The following is a 17,376-nucleotide window of genomic DNA, read 5'->3' on the forward strand; positions in this document are numbered from 1 at the left end:
TCTCGCTAGCTCGTGCTTGGCTCTGCCAACTTCCTCTTTCTTCCGGTCACTATGATTAATTTGCTCCCATTGGAAACGACAGGCAAGTGGTCTATCTTGGGTTAGTTCTAAAAAATCTTTGTTATAACAAGGCGACACTCAATTTGAACCCCTCCTCCAAATTTACTGGATTGGTTGAACAGTGCAGAAGACGATCTCCTCGAAAGTTTTTTCTTCTCCTCATCGTCAGTACCTAGTGTAGCTAGTTCCAGGCGTTTATTTTACGCCTGCTTCGTTTTAGGTTAGGGATGATCAAACTGCTGCTGCCAGCGATAACCACACGTTGAGCTCGGGCTCAGACACCACACGGCCATTTTCGAGTGAGCTTCATATAAACGGTCTCCGCGCTGTATGCTTTTCCCCTGTTATTGCATTTTTGGGGGTCAACTTTAATCAAGAACAGAAGCGTATAGGAGCAAAGTAAGTGTTTGCGTGTAGGGGAGCACACAACACAGTTAACTAACTTTATATTACACAACGGGTGGGTCTAATCCTGGATGCAGATTGGTTAAAACCGCTTTCCAGCCTCTGTCTTTTCCACAAATTACCACCGGCTAAAACTATGAAGTTGAAATGCCTATGTCCTCTTCGATTTGACTGGTCAATTGTCATATCAACCAAACTAGACAATTTGTGAGCTTGGTCTCCAGTGTAAAACGCATCTAGACATATTCTCCCATTTATTTTAGACTAGCACTTGGCTTTCAATAGCGGAGATTTGTATAAACAAATGTTGTCGAATGCTTAATTGGCATGACACGGAGTATAAGGAAAACCGGTATCAGATTTCAGGCTAACAAATTCAGTCAACATTGGTAAAAATATTTACTGTTTATTTGCGAAGGCCTAAGTGGCTAATAACACATCAAACTCAAGTGGAACATTTTCACTAGGCTATTCCATTTAGACTAAAGTGAATGTTGTTTCTGTGGATGCACGATGCAGTGCTACAGGTTCTCCCATTAGAGCCCAGGTCAAGTATTGGTAGCTGCCCTCTGTTTAAATCAAACATGATTTAAAGTGAATTTTAAAACATAACACACTTTACAGTAAAAAAAACAACAACATTAAGGAGAAAGAAGAAAAACGTTATGTATTTATTTCACCTTTATATGTATGATGGCTGTGATGTCACTACTGTTACATTGCAAAGCATGATCATTGCAGCACCTTGTGCTGGGGACAATAAAAGGCCACTCTAAAATGTGTAGTTTTGTCATACAACGCCACAGATGTCTCAAGTTTTGCGGGAGCTTGCCATTGGCATGCTGACTGCAGGAATGTCCACCAGAGCTGTTGCCAGATAATTTAATGTTCATTTCTCTACCATAAGCCGCCTCCAACGTCATTTTAGAGAAGTTGGTAGTACGTCCAACCGACCTCACAACTGCAGACAATGTGTATACACGCCAGCCCAGGACCGCCACATCTGGCTTCTTCACCTGTGGGATGGTCTGAGACTAGCTACCCGGAGAGCTGATGAAACTGTGGGTTTGCACAAAATAAAGAATTTATGAAGAAACTGTCTCAGGGAAACTCATCTGCGTGCTTTTCGTCCTCACCAGGGTCTTGACCTGACAACAGTTCGGTGTCGTAGCCAACTTCATTGGGCAAATGTTCACCTTCGATAGCCACTGGCATGCTGGAGAAGTGTGCTCTTCACAGCTGAATCCCGGTTTCAACTGTATCGGGCATCGTGTTGGCAAGCGGTTTGCTGATGTCAACGTTGTGAACAGAGTGCCCAGAGGGGGTGGGGTTATGGTATGGGCAGGCATAAACTACGGACAACAAACACAATTGCATTTTATCAATGGCAATTTGAATGCACAGAGATACCGTGATGAGACCCTGAGGCCTATTGTCGTGCCAGTCATCTGCTGCCATCGCTTTATGTTTCAGCATGCTAATGCACAGCCCCATGTTGGAAGGATCTGTACACAATTCCCTGAAAATGTCCTAGTTCTTCCATGGCCTGCATACTCACCAGACCTGTCACCCATTGAGTATGTTTGGGATGCTCTTGGTCGACGTGGACGACGGTGTGTTCCACTTCATGCCAAAATCCAGAAACTTCGCACAGCCATCGAAGAGGAATGGGACAACAGACCACAATCAACAGCCTGATCAACTATGTGAAGGAGATGTCTCACTGCATGAGGCAAATGGTGGTCACACCAGATACTGAATGGTTTTCTGATCCACGCCCTTATCTTTCTTTTAAGGTATATGTGACCAACAGATGCATATCTATATTCCCAGTCACGTGGAATCCATAGATTAGGGCCCAATGAATTCATTTCAATTGACTGATTTCCTTTTATGAGCTGTAACTCAGTAAACTCTTTGAAATTGTTGCATGTTGCGTTTTATGATTAGTGTAATTGGTATTAGCTTTAAAATATTTTCCATGTGTTTTTTTTTGTAACAGAATGAGAAGACACTAGACAATATTTCTTAAATTTACAGAAGGCAAAACTAAATATAAATGTTTTTGTTTGCAGGGGTCTTTACTTCAACATTATTGTGCAATACCCTTTTTTTGACTTTTTCCAAGACCCCTTTTCCATCTGTTTGACCATAAATCAAAGCGTTTAATTATTCCACATTTTTAGGATGGAAATGTACATATGCCTTAATTTCTAAATAAATATATAGTCTCTTGGCTTCCAGTAATGTTTTTTTTGGCCAAAGTCTCGATTTTCAGAGTTTGGTGGATGTGTAACTTGGTTGGGTAATAAAAGATATGGCAATCGTTAAGCCCCCCCCCCGCCATTTCCTGTCTGTCAGTCAATGGTGGTTTTGGTCTCAGTCTCATGTAACCAGACAAAGATGTCTCTGAATATTGAGGAAGCACCCCTTACCTCTCTGATTCAGAGAGGTTGGGGTAAATGCGGAAGACACATTTCCGTTCTACAACTGACTAGGTATCACCCTTTCACTAGCTGTAAGTCTGACATAAGAGATTGGTCTATGGCTATAAGGTTTGTTGACATTGAGTATTGAGGATGCTTTAAAAAACGGCATCCTATTCCCTACATCGTGCACTACTTTTGACCAGAGCCGTATGGAACCCTTGTCAAAAGTATTACACTACATAGTGAATATGGTGACACTTGGGATAAAGAATAACACTTTTTCTTCCCAGATATGGGTAGTCAATGCCATGCAGCACAAAGAGAATCGGTGAAATGGCTTTGGCCCCGTGGCGTTTGTTTTACATGCTGTGCCTCACATCGAGACTCGCGTGATGGTTGTCATGGCACAAGGTTCAGGAGCAGGTTCCGGCTCAGGTTGGCTCAGACATCTGTATTGTCTTGCACGGATGACTAGGACTCGTGCGCGCACACTGTTGCTCCACCGTTCCTGCAATAGAGTGTGTGGGTCCTGTTCATCTCCCTATTTGTTTTCCATAGCCTAGAACGACCCCCTAAAGCACAGGCGTCACACTCATTCCGCGGAGGGCCGAGTGTCTGCGGGTTTTTTGCTTTTCCCTTGTACTTGATTTGAATTAAAGTCACTAATTAGTAAGGAACTCCCCACACCTGGTTGTCTAGGGTTTAATTGAAAGGGGAAAAAACTAAAACCTGCAGACACTAGGCCCCTCCATGGGATAAGTTTGACACCTTAAAGGGATGTGATTTTTGACTATATTTGACTGTTTGCAGGAGGCATAGCCCTGGTAGCTGTGTAGCCAGGCCAGAATCAGACCGATATGTGTCTCTGTGTGCAGGGGCCATGGCCTTCCTGGGGACAGCAGTGCGGAAGGTGGCTAGCTGCCGTCCGGCCCTCTCCCCGCTGTGCCGCTCTGCCACCACCTCCCGTCGCTACAGCTCCAGTTCAGAGCCCACCACGGAGAAGAGCGTCCCCTACGAGAACGTACTCAAGGTCTGTGTGATGGTTTTTGTGTCATCTTCTATGGTTATGTCCGAAAATGGTACCCTAATCCTTAGTCCCTATCGGCCCTGGTCAAAAGTAGTGCATTTACACTGAGTAGACCAAACATTAGGAATTAGGAACATTAGGAATTGCCCCCCGTTTTACCCTCAGAACAGCCTCAACTGATCATCCCTAAAGCCAACACCTCATTTGGCCGCCTTTCGTTCCAGTTCTCTGCTGCCTGTGACTGGAACGAATTGCAAAAATCGCTGAAGTTGGAGACTTTTATCTCCCTCACCAACTTCAAACATCTGCTATCTGAGCAGCTAACCGATCACTGCAGCTGTACATAGTCTATTGGTAAATAGCCCACCCAATTTACCTACCTCATCCCCATACTGTTTATATTTATTAACTTTTCTGCCCTTTTGCACACCAATATCTCTACCTGTACATGACCATCTGATCATTTATCACTCCAGTGTTAATCTGCAAAATTGTAATTATTCGCCTACCTCCTCATGCCTTTTGCACACAATGTATATAGACTCTCTTTTTTTTTTTTATCTACTGTGTTATTGACTTGTTAATTGTTTACTCCATGTGTAACTCTGTTGTCTGTTCACACTGCTATGCTTTATCTTGGCCAGGTCGCAGTTGTAAATGAGAACTTGTTCTCAACTAGCCTACCTGGATAAATAAAGGTGAAATAAAAAAATACAAAATAAAATTTGTCGGTGCATGGACTCTACAAGGTGTCGAAAGCGTCCCACAGGGATGCTGACCCATGTTGACTCCGATGCTTCCTACAGTTGTGTCAAGGCTGGATGTCCTTTGGGTGGTGGACCATTCTTGATACACACGGTGAAAGAACGGCTAGCAGGAGCTCGTCTGAGCGGTTGGCTTCTGAGCCCTCACCTGCTATGTCCAGTACTTAGTGCGGATTCAGACCCTCTACAGCAGCGTTTCCCAAACTCGGTCCTCGGGACCCCAAGGCGTACACTTCTTGGTGCACTACACAGCTGACCCCAAGGTGTACACTTTCTAGCACTACACAGCTGATTTAAAATAATCAAAGCTTCATGATGAGTTGATTAGTTGAATCAGCTGTGTAGTGATATGGCAAAAACCAAAACGTGCGCCCCTTTTGGGTCCCCAGGTCCAAGTTTGGGAAACGCTGCTCTACGGGATGTTTTTATTACCTTTCTTCCTCACCACCACAAATTAGGCACACACACACTTCAGGTATTTACGATGGATCTTGTAATAACTTGGGATCTTACTTGTTGTGGTTATTTCGATGTTCGCACAACATTGACATTCGTGTTACTGTCGACAAAAAAAATCCTCAGAAACCGTACTCTTTTCAGATGATGATAACACTCTGACCTGAGTGGGCGGTGCAGTGTCCAGATGCACATTTCCAAGCGCTCTGATTGGTTTGGAATAGCAGCACTATGATTTTTGAGTGACCACTAAGTTAGACTGAGCAGCCAAACTAATAGCATTGCAGTTCTTCACAAACAGGTGCACCTACTACCGTACCTTATTCAAAGGCACTTAAATATTTTGTCTTGCCCATTGAATGGCGCACACATACACAGTCCCTGTCTCGATAGTCTCAAGGCTTAAAAATCCTTCTGAAACTTGTATCCTCTAGAGGTTGACAGATTAATCGGAATGGCAATTAATTAGGGCCGATTACAAGTTTTCATAACAATCGGCATTATTGGACACCGATCATGGCCGATTACATTGCACTCCACGAGGAGACTGCGTGGCAGGCTGACTCTGTTATGCGAGTGCAGCAAGGAGCCAAGGTAAGGTGCTAGCTAGCATTAAACCTATCTTAACATAATCACTAGATCAACACATGGTTGATGATATTACTAGTTTATCTAGCTTGTCTTGTGTTGCATATAATCGATGCGGTGCCTGTTAATTTATAATTGAATCATAGCCTACTTTGCCAAACGGGTGATTTAAGTGCTTTTGTGAGAAAAAAAATCACTCGTTGCACCAATGTGTACCTAACCATAAGCATCAACACCTTTCTTAAAATCAATACACAAGTATATATTATTAAACGTGCATATTTAGTTAATATTGCCTGCTAACATGAATTTCTTTTAACTAGGGAAATTGTCTCACTTCTCTTGTGTTCTGTGCAACAGAGTCAGGGTATATGCAGCAGTTTGGGCCGCCTGGCTCGTTGCAAACTATGAAGACTATTTGTTCTTAACAAAGACAGACAACTTCGCCAAACGAGGGATGATCTAACAAAAGCGCATTTGCGAAAAAAGCTCAATCGTTGCATGAATGTACCTAACCATAAACATCAATGCCTTTCTTAAAATCAATACACAGAAGTATATATTTTTAAACCTGCATATTTAGTTAAAAGAAATTCAGGTTAGCAGGCAATATTAAACTAGGGAAATTGTCACATCTCTTGAGTTCATTGCGCGCAGAGTCAGGGTATATGCAACAGTTTGGGCCGCCTGGCTCGTTACAAACTAATTTGCCATAATTTTACGTAATTATGACATAACATTGAAGGTTGTGCAATGTAACATGACTATTTAGACGTATGGATACCACCTGTTAGATAAAATACAGAACGGTTCCGTATTTCAAATCAAATTTATTTATATAGTCCTTCGTACATCAGCTGATAATTCAAAGTGCTGTACAGAAACCCAGCCTAAAACCCCAAACAGCAAGCAATGCAGGTGTAGAAGCACGGTGGCTAGGAAAAACTCCCTAGAAAGGCCAAAACCTAGGAAGAAACCTAGAGAGGAACCAGGCTATGTGGGGTGGCCAGTCCTCTTCTGGCTGTGCCGGGTGGAGATTATAACAGAACATGGCCAAGATGTTCAAATGTTCATAAATGACCAGCATGGTCAAATAATAAGGCAGAACAGTTGAAACTGGAGCAGCAGCACGGCCAGGTGGACTGGGGACAGCAAGGAGTCATCATGTCAGGTAGTCCTGAGGCATGGTCCTAGGGCTCAGGTCCTCCGAGAGAGAGAAAGGAGAGAAAGAGAGAATTAGAGAGAGCACACTTAAATTCACACAGGACACCGAATAGGACAGGAGAAGTACTCAGATATAACAAACTGACCCTAGACCCCGACACAAACTACTGCAGCATAAATACTGTATTTCACTGAAAGAATAAACATTTTGTTTTTGAAATTATAGTTTCTGGATTTGACCATATTAATGACCTAAGGCTCGTATTTCTGTGTGTTATTATGTTATAATTAAATCTATGATTTGATAGAGCAGTCTGACTGAGTGGTGGTAGGCAGCAGCAGGCTCGTAAACATTCATTCAAACAGCACTTTTGTGCATTTGCCAGGAGCTCTTCACTGTGCTTCAAGCATTGAGCTGTTTATGACTTCAAGCCTATCAACTCTCGAGATTAGGCTAGTGTAACCGATGTGAAATGGCTAGCTAGTTAGCGGGGTGCGCGCTAATAGCGTTTCAATCGGTGACGTCACTCGCTCTGAGACCTTAAAGTAGTTGTTCCCCTTGCTCTGCAAGGGCCGCGGCTTTTGTGGAGCGATGGGTAACGCTGCTTCGAGGGTGGCTGTTGTCGATGTGTTCCTGGTTCGAGCCCAGGTAGGAGTGAGGAGAGGGACGGAAGCTATACTGTTACACTGGCAATACTAAAGTGCCTATAAGAACATCCAAAAGTCAAAGGTATATGAAATACAAATGGTATAGAGGGAAATAGTCCTATAATTCCTATAATAACTACAACCTAAAATGTCTTACTTGGGAATATTGAAGACTTATGTTAAAAGGAACCACCAGCTTTCATATGTTCTCATGTTCTGAGCAAGGAACTTAAACTTGAGCTTTTTTTACATGGCACATATTGCACTTTTACCTTCTTCTCCAACACTTTTTTTTTGCATTATTTAAACCAAATTGAACATGTTTCATTATTTATTTCATAAGTGTTCATTCGGTATTGTTGTAATTGTCATTATTACAAATAAATACATTAAAAAACTTTTTAGGCCATCCAATAATCGGTATCGGTATCGGCGTTGAAAAATCATAATCGGCCGACGTCTAGTCCCCCCCCCCCCATCATCTACACTGATTGAGGTGGATTTAACAAGAGACATCTATAAGGGATTATAGCATTAACTTGTATTTACCTTGTATTCACTTTGTCAGTCTGTCATGGGAAAGAGCAGGTGTTCTTAAGGTTTTCTATACTCAGTGTATACCGTTTTATTTATGTACGTTGCAAGGCCGTCATTGTAAATAAGTATTTGTTCTTAATTGACTAGCCTGGTTAAATAAATACATAAGTTAAATGAGGACCACAATGGTAATGTCTTGAACGTATGTGTTTACAGCTTCTGCCCCAAGCATTCGAGTCCTGAACATCTAATCAAATGGCTACCCAGACTATTTTCATTGCCCCCCCCCCCCCCCCCCCCCCCCTATGCTCATGCTACTCTGTTATTATCTATGCGTAGTCACTTTACCTCTACCTACATGTACATATTACCTCAACAAACCGGTGCCCCCGCACATTGACTCTGTACCGGTACCCCCCTGTATATAGCCTCACTGTTATTTTACTGCTGCTCTTTAATTAGTTATTTATTTTTTACTTAACACTTATTTTTCAGTAAGCATTTCACTGTAAGGTCTACACAAGTGCCAAATAACAATCTGTTGCTTGTAAAAAAATATATATATAAACTTTTCATAAAGAAAAAATCTAATAAGAAATGTAGTTTTACTATGTGTACCTTTAAAAAAAATATATATATATATATATATATACTATTTAAACAATTCTCATGGTAGGTGGAGGAGGGTGGCAGTGGGCCTACCAAGCCCCTTCCCAAGTCAGCAGAGGCTGTGGTAATCGGAGGGGGAAGCCTGGGATGCCAGACAGTCTACCACCTAGCCAAGATGGGCATGACCAACGTGGTGCTGCTGGAGAGAGACCGACTGACTGCCGGAACCACCTGGCACACAGCAGGTAGGTCGTACCCACCTAACCACCCAGAAGCCTATCCGGGCTGTGGCTTTTGCTACTATGGATTCATTCATGTGTAGGGTTGTTTTTGTAAATGGATCCGTAATGTATATCAGTGTTTTTTTAAATCCTGATCCTGGGGACCCAAAGGGTAATATGGAGGATGCATTCAAGGTAATGTCACATTAAATGCCGATAGAAAAATAAATGCATAATGACCACTGACCACTTTTAGGGTGTACCCTTACCATGCTTACAGATTTTTTTTCACTTTTGGTTACTTGACCTAAATCGCATACTCTATGAAAATAACCATAGAGCATGATTTATAGCCTCTGGGTGGTGGTGACAGAGGCATTCTTATGACATTTGCCAGCTGAAAATTTGAGCTCAATTTCCAAAAAGATAAGTTCTGTAGCTTTCGTGTTAAATGCCACTGATATTGACGCGCTGCGGACCCGAGACTGGGTCCAAAACAACCACGCAGTTTAACAGGTTTTAAAGGAGAAAAATATAACCTCTGGGATTGTTAAAGGGGAGTCTAATTGGCCGGGAAACACATTTACTTACATATTAGTCCCCCCCCCCCTCTCTCTTTGTCTTCGTCTATCTTTCTCTCCCTTTTGGGTTCTTTTTCGCTCTCCTGCTCCCTCACTAATCGTCCCTATCTCTGTCCCAGGTCTGCTGTGGCAGCTGAGGCCCAGTGATGTGGAGGTGGAGCTGCTAGCCCACACCAGACAGGTGATCAGCCATGACCTGGAGCAGGAGACCGGTCTAGAGACTGGCTGGATCCAGAACGGAGGCCTCTTCATCGCGTCCAACAAGCAGAGGCTGGACGAGTACAAACGCCTCATGTCGGTACGCTCAATACAGGACCAGACTACACTGGGGTCTTAGGTTAGACTGGTTGGGGTAGAGGTGTCCCTCTCTAACAAGCAGAGTACAAACTCCTCACGTCGGTACGTATTGTAGACTGGGCCCTGCTGCTCAAGACTAGACGACTCAACTGAGTGAACTTGTATAACTTGTTGGGGTAGAGGCTGGGTACTGTACCTATGTGCCAGACTAGACTGAGTCACCTACCTCTGGTCTATTTACTGAATTCGCTGGAGAGGTAACTTGTAGTGTGGGTGTGAGATGAAATGCCCAGTTTGATTTGATTAGGCTCCCCTTTAGCCGACGCCAATGGCGACAGCTAGTCTTACTGGGGTTCGACATACAGTGCCTTGCGAAAGTATTCGGCCCCCTTGAACTTTGCAACCTTTTGCCACATTTCAGGCTTCAAACATAAAGATATAAAACTGTATTTTTTTGTGAAAAATCAACAACAAGTGGGACACAATCATGAAGTGGAACGACATTTATTGGATATTTCAAACTTTTTTAACAAATCAAAAACTGAAAAATTGGGCGTGCAAAATTATTCAGCCCCCTTAAGTTAATACTTTGTAGCGCCACCTTTTGCTGCGATTACAGCTGTAAGTCGCTTGGGGTATGTCTCTATCAGTTTTACACATCGAGAGACTGACATTTTTTCCCATTCCTCCTTGCAAAACAGTTCGAGCTCAGTGAGGTTGGATGGAGAGCATTTGTGAACAGCAGTTTTCAGTTCTTTCCACAGATTCTCGATTGGATTCAGGTCTGGACTTTGACTTGGCCATTCTGGATATGTTTATTTTTGAACCATTCCATTGTAGATTTTGCTTTATGTTTTAGATCATTGTCTTGTTGGAAGACAAATCTCCGTCCCAGTCTCAGGTCTTTTGCAGACTCCATCAGGTTTTCTTCCTGAATGGTCCTGTATTTGGCTCCATCCATCTTCCCATCAATTTTAACCATCTTCCCTGTCCCTGCTGAAGAAAATCAGGCCCAAACCATGATGCTGCCACCACCATGTTTGACAGTGGGGATGGTGTGTTCAGCTGTGTTGCTTTTACGCCAAACATAACGTTTTGCATTGTTGCCAAAAAGTTCAATTTTGGTTTCATCTGACCAGAGCACCTTCTTCCACATGTTTGGTGTGTCTCCCAGGTGGCTTGTGGCAAACTTTAAACAACACTTTTTATGGATATCTTTAAGAAATGGCTTTCTTCTTGCCACTCTTCCATAAAGGCCAGATTTGTGCAATATACGACTGATTGTTGTCCTATGGACAGAGTCTCCCACCTCAGCTGTAGATCTCTGCAGTTCATCCAGAGTGATCATGGGCCTCTTGGCTGCATCTCTGATCAGTCTTCTCCTTGTATGAACTGAAAGTTTAGAGGGACGGCCAGGTCTTGGTAGATTTGCAGTGGTCTGATACTCCTTCCATTTCAATATTATCGCTTGCACAGTGCTCCTTGGGATGTTTAAAGCTTGGGAAATCTTTTGGTATCCAAATCCGGCTTTAAACTTCTTCACAACAGTATCTCGGACCTGCCTGGTGTGTTCCTTGTTCTTCATGATGCTCTCTGCGCTTTTAACGGACCTCTGAGACTATCACAGTGCAGGTGCATTTATACGGAGACTTGATTACACACAGGTGGATTGTATTTATCATCATTAGTCATTTAGGTCAACATTGAATCATTCAGAGATCCTCACTGAACTTCTGGAGAGAGTTTGCTGCACTGAAAGTAAAGGGGCTGAATAATTTTGCACGCCCAATTTTTCAGTTTTTGATTTGTTAAAAAAGTTTGAAATATCCAATAAATGTCGTTCCACTTCATGATTGTGTCCCACTTGTTGTTGATTCTTCACAAAAAAATACAGTTTTATATCTTTATGTTTGAAGCCTGAAATGTGGCAAAAGGTCGCAAAGTTCAAGGGGGCCGAATACTTTCGCAAGGCACTGTATATAGTGAAAAAGACATTCGACAAAAGGCTTTACACAATGTTTTTAAATGTACGCAAATTGTATCTATCAGTTACACATATCGGCACATACAGACAACGAGTAGGTCACATGGGGAAGAGGTTGCTTTATTTGTTTTTTGAAACCAGGTTTGCTGTTCACTTGTACTCATGGCCCTGTAAAATACTGTAGGTGTCCTTGAATTTGTTCTGGACCTGGGGACTGTGAAAAACCCTTGGTGGAATGTCTGGTGGGGTAAAGTGTGTGTCTGTAAGTTGACTATGCGAACAGTTTAGAATTTCCAACACTTTTGTTAATGTTTCTTATAAAAACAAGCAATGACGCACCCAGTCAGTCTTTCCTCAACTCTTAGCCAAGAGAGACTGGCATGCATAGTATTTATATCAGCCCGCTGATTATAACGAAGAGCAAGACGTGCCGCTCTGTTCTGGGCCAGCTGCAGCTTAACTAGGTCTTTCTTTGGAGCACTTGACCATTTTGATTATTGCACAAATAATCTAGAAATCAAATCACACAACTCCCATATGGGGCAGGGGGTGACAAGTTAGCAAATAGAGGATTTATGAAATGTAATATTGCTGCGTCAACATTTCAGTCTTTGAACTAGGGAAATTCCATGGTAACAGAATTATGCTGAGACTTTTCACTTGTATGCCAAACAAAAAAATGATTGCAAAGTTAGTCCTACTCCAGTCTCCTTCGTCACCTGATTTACTTAAGGCATAGCTCAATAGGTGGTCCAGGTATTCTCATGACATAGCAGATTTTTCTTCAAGCAAGGGGAGGCCGATGACATCCCAAATGCCCTAATCCTTGAAGTTAGCAGTTGTGTATAAAAAAAGACCCACAACGTTGTAGCAAGCTCAAGAGTGTGAGGTTTCCACGTCAAACAAGTTCAACAACAACAGGCACCAGTAGCCCAAATAGAAGGCAAAGGGGATGTTTTTAGGGATTTTGGTACACGGGGAAAGAAGGGGGAATTCACCAATCACCTCACCGGTCTCTTTGTATGGAACACAAGGGGGGGCGTAGTCCAACAGTCCAGGTCACAACGAGAAATCACACAGATTTTGCTCTCACTCTTCATAGCTCTCGTTTCTCTCACCTCCTCTGCCCCTTTGTCCCCAAACACTCCCTGGAATAATGAGTCAGTCTTGCCTCATTGAGGCAGGAAGTCCATATAAGGTTTGGGGGTTGAGCCAGTAAGATCTCTCTCCTCAATTATAACAAAATGACAGCTTTTTGTTTTTAAGCCCTGCATTTCTAGGCCCCTGATTATTATTGTTGGATCTGATTTTAATAGCTAACATTTTGATGACCATAATGAATAGATATGCCAATAGTGGACAACCTTGCTTTACTCCTCGACAGTTTAATGCTTTCTGAGAAGTAGCCATTATTTACTGTTTTACTCCTGAGGTTACTATACATAACTTCAACCCATTGTATAAGAGATTCTCCAAAATTAAAATAGTCCAGGCATTTATATATACATTTCAGTCATACTTTATCAAAAGCCTTTTCAAAGTCAGCTATGAATACCAGGCCTGTTTCCCCAGATTTTTCATATTGTTCTATTGTTTCCAGTACTTGTCTAATATTATCTCCAATGTATCGTCCATGTAAGAAGTATTGTCTGTTTTAGGATGAATAATATCCGACAATACCTTTTTTTCCTTTTTTCTATGCATTTTGCTACATTTTTGGCATCACAACACGGAAGTGTAAGGGATCTCCTGTTTTTTAAGTGGACTGGATCTTTATATTTACCATCTGGGTCCTGTTTCAGTAATGTTGAAATCAGACTTGCTGAGTATCTGATTGTCTAGCATTTTTAAGAGAGTGGTTAAAACATGTTAATAACAGACCTTTTGAGTGGAATTGCCCACAGTGAGAATAACCTGTATTTAATAGATGTTCCATGCAAAATGGAAGTGTGGTGCTGTCTCACGAGGATGATGTCATTTATTGTTTTTCTCTCCAGTTGGGGAAGGTGTACGGTATTGAGTCCCACGTCCTGTCCCCCGCTGAGACCAAAGACCTGTACCCACTGATGAACGTAGATGACCTCTATGGCACGCTGTACGTCCCCAAGGATGGCACCATGGACCCCGCTGGCACCTGCACCACCCTGTCCAGGGCAGCCACTGCCCGTGGTGCCACGGTAAAAATAACACTCATGCATGCATGCATACACAGGCTCATGGTCTTGTGATAAGTAAGCCTGGCCTGAGACTTCAGAATCAGTGTCACCCTCGGCCCAAGAGGGGAATCTCCTATTGGGCTAACGGTTTAAGACGTTGGTTTCTCCCATGGGAGACCAGCGTGACACGCACTCACACAAATATGCCAAGTTACTTAAGCGTTACATGGCTTGAGTATTGACAGTTATTTGCTTAATTATTCTCTTCCCACTTGTGTACTATTAAAGATGGAAACATTATCTTGACACTGGTGTACAGTTGCACCTTTTAATGGTCAGTAAAAGACATTGAGTGGGCTATAAATCTGCAGTTCCTTAAGGTATGTTTTTTTTCTAGACGGCTCAGGGGGCAGAGCTTCTGTCCAGTTTATCTGTGTAGTGTAGGGAGGTCGGTGAAGCCTGAGCATCAACTCGTGCAGGGTCCAGCCTACTGTTCCATATTCTCTTTTCTGCTATTAGTGATACTAATGAATATTAGACAGTAAAGCCTTTAGGTGGCCAGCGATAGATACCAAACTATGGCACTTTATACTCCGTTTTCACTACTGTTGGAATTGCTCCTGTAACACCTACCGTAATTGCTGGACTATTAAGCGCACCTGAATATAAACCGCACCCACTGAATTATTAAAAAATATGTATTTTGTACATAAATAAGCCGCAGGTGCCTACCGGTACATTGAAACAAATGAACTTGGTCACTATCTTCCTCCACCTGTGCACTGAAACCACTGAAGTCATCTCCTTCGGTGTCGGAGTTGAATAGCCTCAGAATTGCTTCATCCGATGTTGGATCGTTTTCATTGTCGCTCTCGTCACTTTCATCCGGAGGCAAATACCCCGCTGAGCTCATGCTGCCCCTTCAACACGCAGCAGTCCAGCCTTTCGAAACCCGTTGATGATAGTGGATTTTTTGACAATGCTCCACGCTGTCAGGACCCACTGGCAGACTTGACCATAAGTTGCTCTTCGCATGCGGCCCGTTTTAGTGAAGGATTTCTCCCCACTTGTCATCCAAGCCTCCCACTGAACAAGGAGCGCCACCTTTAATGCACGATTTACACTGATGTCGAGTGGCTGCAAATACTTTGGGCCATCTGCTTTTCTTCCCTCTGAAAGCTTTTGTTGTCTTTTTGCACTGAGTCAGTTCCTCACGCTGCTGTTTCCAACGTCTTATCATCGACTCATTAAGGCCAAGCTCCCGTGCAGCAGCTCTATTTCCTTTTCCAACAGCCAGATCGATCGCCTTCAACTTGAAAGCTGCATCATATGCATTTCTCCGTGTCTTTGCCATGATGAGGGTGACAAAATGACTACCGTAATCAGAATGATGGGAAGTTTGAGCGCGCTTGATTTACGTCACATTATGTGACGGTGCTCAGTTTTTTGGCGGCATGAATCTTGTGAAAGCGGGAAAAATCCATAAATTAGCCGCGTCATTGTATAAACCGCGAGGTTCAAAGCGTGGGAATAAAGTAGCGGTTTATAGTCCGGTACCCTCAATGGCACAAAAAGCTCCTGAAGAATTCACCTCTATGCTATTATGGTTTTACCATGTAACTATTATGTGATTGTATGTTATAACCAATGTTCCCTCTAAGCGGTGGCTGTAGCTCCCCAGAGACTGCCATGCAGAGTGAAAAATCAGCCCACGCAGAGAAGCACGAGATTTAACTTAACTCAACTTTCTCGAGTTTTCCCCGTTTAGGTAACACTATCAACTTTTCCCTTTTACTGTGGGAATTGTGATTGAATCAATGCAATATTTTGCCACTTTCAATGCAACATACCAAAACAAAACGAACTATGCAAGAGATTTTGTTGTAGGCAGAGCGTATCGGTGTATGATTCTATTGTATTGACAAGCATTACACAGACCGGTGCGCCATAACCAATCAGAGTTGCAGTAGGCCTATAAGCAAATAGACCATTGCCATATATGGATTTGTGCCATTCACTTTAAACTGGACTGTTTTACAGCATGAGCATCATGATTATTATGCATTTGTTTTCAGATCAAAGCGAGAGCAGCATGTAGCCACGTGTGCTCATGTGTTTACATTCTTTGCTAGTTAATGATTTAGTAGCCCAGTTATTGCTAATTTGTAGTCAGCAATGTGGGAGTGATTGCTTCCTACAAGACACAAAACGTGTAGATTTCTAGCCATCTCTGAAAAGCTAGTCTGGTAAATGCAATAAAAGGTATCTTAAAGGGGCAGTGTTTTATTTTGAGACCGGCTTGAATAAGCTAAGTAGCCAGGAGGCAGAGGGGAGCATCATTTGTCTGAGCCTCTGTAATAATGGTATGGAAATAATAATGAATTGTGGTTTCTTGCATCAAACAACACAACAAAATGTTCAGTCACCTCTTTGTCTGATAAACTGGTTAATGTCTTCACGCATGCCTGAAGATGCACAGAAATTTCACAAGGTTCAAGTTTGCGCTCAGCAGACCTGAAATTGGCTCCGTGCTTAGAAATATTAGAGGGAACATTGGTTATAGCATAATGGATCGTACCTGGCTCCACCAGGGGACTAAAAGGGGATTAGCCCCTTCAGTTCAAACTTTTGCACCCCTAAACTATATATATTTTTTATCCCTATATAAAAATGGCAAAAAAAGTTCAAATGATTTTTGAGTGACAGGTTGGCATAAAAAAACAAAAATCTCCACTGCGCTGTCAGCACAATGGACAGAGCACGCCATGGTGTGTGTAGGGGGGCTATGGAAAGCCACTGGGGTGGTTATGCATGATTCCTTTGGGTTTCCATAAAAGCGGGACAAAATGCTTCTCATCTCATCTGGTAGGCTAAATGAGTAACGTGATACTCCTCTGCTTGTAATATTTGATTTAGATTTTTTTAAGGGCGGGGTCGAACGGTCTCCTTTCTGCTCCTCTGCTGTTCCTATGGGCGGTGCTCTGCAGGAGTGTCTGACCTATGATGGGATGTGTAAGGTTTTCAACTCAACATTGATTGACACTGAATTGATTATGACTGAGCTCTCTTCGGTGCCTGGAGAGGTGTGCCGTGTCCCTTTCCCAATGCTTGGAGAGAAAATGACTCCACCGCAAATGTCCCTGGGTGTGGAACTTGTCACTGCTGGGGGGCGTCAGGAGACAACCCCAGTGTCCACTGTGCATCGTTCGGTTAGAGAATGCTCCCTTACCTGCTTCGACAAAGGCCCATACGGGGAGGTTTGGGCCCTAACATTGCCAAAAGGTTAGTGGACAGTGTTTAGGGCCTGGGCAAAGTGTTAATCTGCTATGGTGTTCCTTTATTTGCGCTACCAACATATGGACATACCATGTTGGTCAATATGTATAATGTACCCATTGCTCGGTTGGAATGTGACATTCTGCCCTGCTGATACATGTCTGTTAGTTTGTA

The 17,376-nt window shown here is 42.8% G+C and overlaps 1 protein-coding gene across 1 annotated transcript in view; it reads left to right on the forward strand.

Annotated features, from left to right (window-relative positions):
- The first annotated feature begins 53 nt into the window (after window positions 1-53).
- Window positions 54-17,376, forward strand: part of LOC139408909 (sarcosine dehydrogenase) — a 124,975-nt gene continuing 107,652 nt past the window's right edge. Inside the window, exons 1-5 of the mRNA XM_071153359.1 lie at window positions 54-459; window positions 3,770-3,924; window positions 8,755-8,932; window positions 9,609-9,787; window positions 13,768-13,947. Of these exons, the coding sequence (XP_071009460.1) occupies window positions 3,775-3,924; window positions 8,755-8,932; window positions 9,609-9,787; window positions 13,768-13,947 (687 nt within the window). The 5' untranslated portion in view covers window positions 54-459; window positions 3,770-3,774. The remainder of the gene's footprint in view (window positions 460-3,769; window positions 3,925-8,754; window positions 8,933-9,608; window positions 9,788-13,767; window positions 13,948-17,376) is intronic.

The sequence above is a fragment of the Oncorhynchus clarkii genome, chromosome 5 (genome assembly GCF_045791955.1).
Source record: "Oncorhynchus clarkii lewisi isolate Uvic-CL-2024 chromosome 5, UVic_Ocla_1.0, whole genome shotgun sequence".
Lineage (NCBI taxonomy): Eukaryota > Metazoa > Chordata > Actinopteri > Salmoniformes > Salmonidae > Oncorhynchus > Oncorhynchus clarkii.